Consider the following 8,479-nt stretch of genomic DNA (forward strand, 5'->3'; position numbering starts at 1 on the left):
AAGGAGGAAGGAGGAAGGAAGGAAGGGAAGAAGGGAAGAAGGAAGGAAGGGAAGAAGGAAGGAACGAAGGGAGGGAGGGAGGAAGGAAGGAAGGGAAGAAGGAAGGAACGAAGGCAGGGAGGGAGGGGCAAAGGAAGGAAGGAAGGAAGGAAGGGAAGAAGGAAGGGAAGAAGGAAGGAAGGAGGAGGGAATAAGGAAGGAAGGGAAGAAGGAAGGAAGGGAGGGAAGGAGGGAGGAAGGAAGGGAAGAAGGAAGGAAGGAGAAGGGAGGAAGGAAGGAAAGGAGTCTTTCTTTCTTCCCAGTACCACCTGGCATGCTGTACCCTTGAGTTCTGTTTATTTTTTGTCTCCTCCATACCCAGGACACCAGCCCCATAAGGGGAGGCATTTTGGTTTGCGTTGGTCATCTCTGTGCCCCCAGAGCCTGGAACAGTGGCTGTCCCAATTCTTGCTGAATCATGCACAAAATGGAGGGGCCGTTATCTCTTTGAGTTGGACCCCTCTGTCACCCCCCAGAAGGCTTTTTCTGAAGCAGAAAAGAGGTCCAGAAGGACCTATCGAGTCTGGGCCAGCATGTGTCATGGGCATGATCACCATTGTGTGAAATTATTCAGTTAATAGTGTCTGCCCTCCCTGAGAGCAGGAACCATGCCCCTCCTCGTTTTCCGGGAGCGGGGCGGCTGGCACAAATGCTTTTGCTGTGAATTCGATGAGAAGGAATACAGAAGAGGGAGGTATGGTTTAAAACTCACGGGGGGCACCTGGGTGTCTCAGTTAAGCATCTGACCCTTGATTTCAGCTCAGGTCATGATCTCAAGGTTGGTGAGTTCAAGCCCCACATTGGCCTCCATGCTAAAGGTGCAGAGCCGCCTTGGGATTCTCTCTCTCCCCCCTCCCTCTGTATGCCCCTCCCCTGCTTGCATGCTCTCTCTTAAATGAATAAACAAGCAGTAAAAAAAAAAAAACCGAAACAGAGACAAAAAAACAAAAAACAGGGGCACCCGGGTGGCTCAGTCGGTTAAGCGTCCGACTTCGGCTCAGGTCATGATCTCACGGCTCATGAGTTCGAGCCCCGCATCGGGCTCTGTGCTGACAGCTCAGAGCCTGGAGCCTGCTTCGGATTCTCTCTCTCTCTCTCTCTCTCTCTCTCTCTCTCTCTCTGCTCCTCCCCTGCACATGCTCTGTCTCTCTCTCCTTCAAAAATAAATAAACATTTTTAAAAAAACTTTTAAATAAAATAATAAAATAAAACTCATGGGACCTGCTACTCACAGCCAGGGGCTCAGAGAGGGACAGGTCTCCCCCTGCACCACACAGCATTCAGAGAAGAGGGGCTGAAGCCCTCGCCCTGCAAAGGCCAGCAGCAGAAATGCTCAGTTGCAGAAAGAGGTAGGAGGTGTGGGCACTGCAGGCTCCCACTCGGATCGCTCTGTGCCTTCCATTGTCCCCCCCCCCATACTCTTCCCACTCATTCCCACCCCTGCACCCCTGCCTATCCAACCCCCCCCACACCCCCGTCCAGCCATCCCCTCCCTTTGTCCTATACCCAAGCATCTGAGAGGGAGCTTTCTGGAAAGGATGAGACGCAGAGCTTCTGAAGCTTTGGCAGGACCCCAAGAAAGAAATTCAGCAAGACAGCTGCTTCTCAGAGCTGGTGGGGGGGGGGCAGGGCTTGAAACTTCCTCTCCCGCCACTTGAAACTCTCCTAAGTTGTCAGCAGCCCAGAAGGAGGCCACACCTGGAGGCCACCAGGCTAATGCCAACAGAAGCAGACTGAAGCGGCCCACACCTTGACTTCTCCCCCGCCCCACCCAATCCAGGCCCTCCCACACCCTTGACCTCTATTCCTGTTGGATCTGCTGTCCTGTCTCTCCGGGGCCCATCTATGGCGGGCAAGCAGGTGTCCCAGCCGCTCCCCACATCATTGACTCTTCGCTGTTCAAAAGTCATCCATGGCTCCCGGGTGCCCTCACCATGGAGCCCACACTCCTCTGCTTGGCATTCCTCCTTTGGCACCTGGAAACCTCACCCACCTTTCCCTCAGCCCTCGGTTCCTCCCCCACCGGCAGCCTGGGCTCTGGCTTTAAACCAACTGTGTCTTGGTTTCTCTCGCCTCAAGACCTCTGTGCTGTTCTCTCTCGCCTCAAGACCTCTGCTTCTGCTGGCCCATTTGGTCTGTATGCCTTGGAGACACTTACTCATTCTTCAAGCATTGAGATCCCCTCCACATTCAGCAGGCACAGTCCTAGTGGGTCATCCCCATGGCTCCCCTCTGCTCCCTCTGGTCCCTTGGCCTTCCCTCTGCCACAAGCTAACCATGGGGCGGGGCAGATCTGACCCTGGACCCCCCACTTCCTTAGCCCGGGAGCACATAGCATCTCTGGGACCCCGGGATCAATCAGCACGCATTGGTTTATGGCGTTCTTGTTGGACGAATGCATGAGCCCAATGAGTCTATCAGCAAATGTGGGACGTATTTCAAACACTCCGACTCAGCAAGCCAAACTTGCTCCTCTTCATTTCTTCTCATATTCTAGCCACGGAAACACTCCTACCCTTCCCTAACTGTGCAGCCCCTTTCATGTCCAGAACTCAGTACATCCTTCTCTCCTCTCCTCCCTTTTCCTTGACTCCCACCCTGCTTGGCAAAACTTCCTGCTCATCTTTCAAACCCGATTCCCAGGTGTCCTCCTCTGTGAAACTTGCCAACACGCGGGATGAGTCCTCCAGTGGTTCCTCCTTCCTGCTTCTATTCCCTGATCATGTGGCCCTGGGTTTTGCCCCAGATTCAGCCAACCCTGCGAGCAGTGCAATGAGAAAGCAAAATATCCTTCAGAGGTGCCTGGGTGGCTCAGTCGGTTGAGTGTCCAACTCTTGATTTGGGCTCAGATCGTGATCTCACGCTTTGTGAGATCGAGTCCCGCATCGGGCTCTGCGGAATATGCTTGGGAGTTTCTCTCTCCCTTCCTCTCTCTTTGTCCCTCCCCCACTTGTGCGTGTGCTCTCTCTCTCTCTCTCAAAATAAATAAATAAACTTTTAAAAAACTCTTGCTACTGTTGGTGGGAATGCAAACCGGTGCGGCCACTCTGGAAAACAGCGCGGAGGTCCCTCAAAAAATTAAAAATAGAACTACCCTACGACCCAGCAATTGTACTACTAGGAATTTATCCAAAGGACACAGGAGTGCTGATGCATAGGGGCACTTGTACCCCAATGTTTATAGCAGCACTTTCAACAGTAGCCAAATGATGGAAAGAGCCTAAATGTCCATCAACTGACGAATGCATAAAGAAAATGTGGTTTACATATACAATGGAATACTACTTGGCAATGAAAAAGAATGAAATCTGGCCATTTGCAACAACATGGATGGAACTAAAGGGTATTATGCTAAGAGAAATAAGTCAGTCAGAGAAAGACAAACACCATATGATTTCACTCACATGTGGAATTTGAGAAACTTAACAGATGATCCTGAGGGAAGGGAAGGAAAAATAAGATAAAAACACAGAGGGAAGCCACCACAAGAGACTCTTAAATATAGAGAACAGACTGGGGGGTTGATGGGGGGGCGGGGGAGAGGGGAAAGTGGGTGATGGGCATGAAGGAGGGCACTTGTTGGGATGAGTACTGGGTGTTGCATGTAAGTGATGGGTCATTGGGTTCTATTTCCTGAAGCCAACACTATACCGTATGTTGGCTAACTTCAGAATCACAAAAATAACAAAAAAAAAATATTGCTACATATTTCGTCTTCACTTATAGACCTCGAGCAAACACATGCTTTTAAAGAGCTTGGTGGTATTTCGCCAGAACGTGCTGAGCCCTCACAGGTTGGTGAAAGTGTTATGGCTTCCTTTTTATTTATTCATTCATTTATTGCAATTGCAAATGACTCAGACAGGACTTTGTACGTAAATTCTGTCCACCATTGGGACTCTCTCTGTGATGCAAGTTCCTGGAGGTTCAGTGACCGAGTGGGGGCGGTGAAGGTGCTAGAGGTACGTCTACATCTCAACACAAGTTGACACCTTGCACACAGGAAGCTGCGAAATAGGAGCGTGCCTGCATTTGCTGCAAAACAAACTCGGTTTTAATTACTGATTTGCGAAGCCAAAAAAGAAAAGATCTTATTAGTTTCTAGTTGGCTGCTTATTATTTATGTATATGTAACAATTATTGTTACATCATATAAGATATACCATATTATATGCAGCACATAATACACAATATGTAATAAATACATTATTCTATCTTATGAATATTATATATGTGTGTATATCATATACCACATAATAAATATATTATTGTATAATATAAAATATTATATATTGTGTATGTATATTATATACAATATGCATATACAATTCTATCAGAAGCTGGCAAACCATGGCCCTGTATCAATTCTACCCAATGTCTTCTGTTGCATGGCTTGCGAGCTGAGAATGACATTTGTGCTTTTAAATGGTTAAAAAAAAATAAAACAAGAATAGTATCTTGTGACACATGAAAGTTACATGAAATGCACATTTCAGTGTCCACAGATAGAGTTTTATTGCCACACGGCCCCCCTCATTTGTTTATATGCCGTCTGTGGCTGCTTTCCAGGTACAATGGCAGAGCGGAGTCCTTTCCACAGGGATCGTATGGCCCCCAAAGCCAAACATATTTAACATCTGGCCTCTACAGCAGACGTTTGCCAACCCCTGACCTATATGACTGATTAGCTCTGGTGATGGGTTCGGGCTACTCAGAAGTGTTTTAGAGGAGAGAATCTTGGGGAGACCCTTTATAACCTAATCTGCATTCAATTCCTTAAGTTCTGGCGGTTTTGCCAGAGCCTTTTCTTTTCTTTTTAATTTTTTTAATGTTTATTTATTTTTGAGAGACAGAGAGACAGAGAGAGAGAGAGAGAGAGACAGAGTGCAAGCAGGGGAGGGGCAGCGAGAGAGGGAGACACCGAATCGGAAGCAGGCTCCAGGCTCCGAGCTGTCAGCCCAGAGCCCAAAGCGCGGCTCGAACTCAAGGACTGTGAGATCATGACCTGAGCCAAAGCTGGGCGCTTTAACCGACTGAACCCCCCACGTGCCCCTGCCAGAGCCTTTGTGATAGAAGAGAAAATATCCAAGTATGTTCACACCAGGGAAAGGTAGCTACTATTTTGTGAAACTTTTGTTTCCGTTTGATAAGTACCTGGAAATGCAGGTACCCGGTGATGACGCTGTGGAAATCTGGTGTGTGTCATAGCCATGTCTCCTGCACCCTGGGAGTGTCCCCCACTCACTCAATTGGCTGCATTTAGAGGCAGGCTGAAGGGAGGCTCCCTGAACGCTCCTCCCCGAATCCACGCACAGAGGAGCGTTTCGCGTAGGCATGTGCGGCTAGACTGGGGTCTCAGCCCAGCCCTACGGCAGCCCTTTCTCGGTGCCTTCTCTGGGGCCCCCACCTCAGGGTGGACTGCCAGGGACTCCAGGGAGAAGGGTCCCAGACCCCCAAACCTCTTCTCCACCTCAGAGATCGGCACGTTCAGCCCCCTCCTGTTTTTCAGGCAAGAGCACTGAGGACCAGAGTCAGTATCTCTGTCCAGGAGGAGCAAGAAACAGGGAGACCACAGAGAAGCCCTGAATCTCAAACTTCCGTGCCCCTCCCCCCGGCTCTGGAAAGCGGTGGGGTCAAAGTAACAGGGCAAGAGTGAGGGAGGCATCTGGGACTGAGCTTCCAATCCCCAAGCCCCCAAAACATCTCCTGGACCCACCAAGTTCAAATCCTAGCTCTAAGTGCCACGGTGACCCTGGGCATATCTTTCGCCTCCCCTTTGAGCGCCCTCAGTATGCGCAGGGCACAGAGCAAAGCACGTTGCCTGCACCACCCACCGACCGTCCCAGAAGCTCCAGGGACAAGGGCGGCCTGCCTTATTCACCGCAGTCTCCCCAGCACCCCGCAGGAGGAGAAGCACGGCCACATGAATCTTTGGCCGCTTGCGTCTTCTAAGATTCCCTGAAATGCCACTGCCATCCAGGCATTTTGAGCCCTTCCGATATGGCCTCATACCATGGATGGGGGGAAAGAGGACTACTGTGCCCAGAACTGAGGGGTCCCCGGGACATGAGACTTCCGATGCTGAAACCAGGATAGTCCCCAGCAAACTGGAATGAGTTGGTCAACCTAAGCTGGGGGTACAGCTGAGAACAAAATAGACACAGCCGTCTCCTCCAGGAAGCCCTTCCTGATCCATCCCTCTGCCACTGGCTCATGGATCACCTCTGCCCTCCCCGCTCCCCAGGGCTGCCCCCGCACCTCCCATTAGAGCACCATCACCCTGGCTTGTGAATGCCTGGAGTCACATGCGTGTCCTCCGCTCCAGGGGAACAGGGAGCCTGGCTATTTTCCTGGTCACTGCTGCATTTCCAAAACCTACCACAGATGCCCCATGAGTGAACAAAGGCCAGCACCCCTTGCCTAACAGACGGACGAAAGCTCAGAGAGGTGAACGCTCCAGCAGGATTCTCCAGCGGCCGTGTGGAGAAGCCGGGGTTTGAACCCCCCCGTCCGGCGACACCGCTGCCCCCAGCCCTCTCACCGTGTTGTAGAACTCGGCCACCAGCTCCGAGTGCTGGAAGTTACTCTCGCACCAGTCCACCTCGGAGCTCTGGTAGGCGAAGATGCTGGGCATCCTGATGTGGCGCCCGCTGCCCACTGGCTGAGTCTGGCGGCGAGCAGCATGAGAGCCTAGATGGGCCGGGCCGGGTGAGACGGGCAGAGGGCAGCTGTTGCTCCACAGCAGGGAGGAAAAACCTGCCGAACCGCTCCCCGGTTGCACCAGGACGGCCCACCTGTGCGGTGGAGGTGGCAGCTGCCCTGGGCAGAAGCCGAGGGGCTGGCACCATCCAGGCAGGGCACGGGATGGCCAGATCATGGGCCTCCCGTCCCTACCCACGCAGAGAGAGTGGGAGTTAGGGGTCTGGTACGAGAATGCCGATTTAAAATATTAATGAGCCCCTGGAGACGAGTACCTTGGCTACCCCCGCTTTGGAGGTGGGCAGACAGAGGCAGAGAGAGCGAAGCCACCTGCCGAAGGCACGCAAGGTGAAAACGCCACGACGTGGAAACAGACAGCTGAGTCCAGACTCTAGGCTCTTACCCATTAGGCTGAACTATGTCCACGCTGTCAAAGCTCTGTGCTGCTACTCGCCACACCGGGGGCAAGGGCAGCACACCCAGCCCCAGGGGCTTGGCTCAGCTCCCTTGTCGTCCTTGGCTGTGTAACCTTGCCCTATCATTTCTCCTCCGGGGGCCTCGGTCTTCCTGTTTGTGCTATGGGAAGGCGGGGCTGGATTGAAGCCATTTCTCTCGGGTGGTCAAAACTACGCCCAGAGTGTCCCAGCTTCTACCAGGGGCCACCTGCAAAACCCCCATGAAGGGAGGGATCTGCAGAGCTCCAAGTCTGGGGGTCCCTGGGCCTGGCTTCCAAGGGCTGTGGCAAGCTCTGGTTTTCGAGTCAGCAAGGCCTGAGTTTGAATTCTGAGTTCCTCCCCTTCCTAAGCTGTGTGACCTCCCGGGCAAGTGAATCCACCTCTCTGAGCCTCAGTTTGCTCATCTGTAACACGAGGAGGGTGGCGGTAGGCCCAGGTGTCTTTATAAAGGCACACCGAGATAAAGCCAGTCAAGAGCTTAGCTCGGTGCCTGGCCCAATGTGGGCCCAAGAGAAATGGCAAAATGGGTTTTCTTATTGTAGCCGATCTCGAACTTTAAGGCAACCCGTGGGAATAATAATAACAGTGGCACATTTTACTGAGTACTTACTGGTGCCAGGCTCTTTCCTAAGTGCTTAGCACTCAGTATTATTTCATTGAATGTTCTTGGCAGCTCGAGGAGAGACTTACCATCTCCAGGTCACTGGCAAAGAAACGGAAGCCCAGAGAAGTTAAGTGATTTACTCAAGGTCACACAGCTAAAAAGTAGTGAGAGACTAGATCCACACTTCCCTCGTGTGTAAGATGGGAATAACAGTGCCTCTCAGTGCTCTCAGAGCTGCTGTGCAAAGTTTGCCTTAACTGCTGGTGGCATCCACTTCCCATTCGTGGCAGGGAAATAAATTGATTTAAGCTTTATAATTCTGGGGGTGGTTACATAAATCTATACATGTGAAGAAATTGCACACACACACACACACACACACACACACACACACAGGAACGAATATAGCAGGTGTTGAGATCTGAATCAGTTCTGTAGATTAATCGATGTAAACGTCCTGATTTTGAAACTGTACCACTGGAGAAAACTGGATATAGGGTACAGGAGACCTCTCTGTGAAATTTTTGCAACTTCTTGCGAGTGTACAATTATTCCAAAATAAAAGAGTTGTGCTTCTTTTTCATTAACTGATTTAGGTTTTCAGTTGGAGGAAGAACGGATCAGCAGACTGTGGTATATCAACACAATGGAATATAAAGGAAGGAAATCCTGGCACCTGCTA

General features: G+C 51.1%; 1 protein-coding gene across 1 annotated transcript in view; it reads right to left on the reverse strand.

The window, feature by feature from the left end:
- ACER1 (alkaline ceramidase 1) overlaps nt 1–6,673 on the reverse strand; it is a 19,576-nt gene extending 12,903 nt beyond the window's left edge. The window contains exon 1 of the mRNA XM_049639735.1: nt 6,581–6,673. Coding sequence (XP_049495692.1) covers nt 6,581–6,673 — 93 coding nt within the window. The remainder of the gene's footprint in view (nt 1–6,580) is intronic.
- Nucleotides 6,674–8,479: the final 1,806 nt, after the last annotated feature.

The sequence above is a fragment of the Panthera uncia genome, chromosome A2 (assembly GCF_023721935.1).
Source record: "Panthera uncia isolate 11264 chromosome A2, Puncia_PCG_1.0, whole genome shotgun sequence".
Taxonomy (NCBI): domain Eukaryota; kingdom Metazoa; phylum Chordata; class Mammalia; order Carnivora; family Felidae; genus Panthera; species Panthera uncia.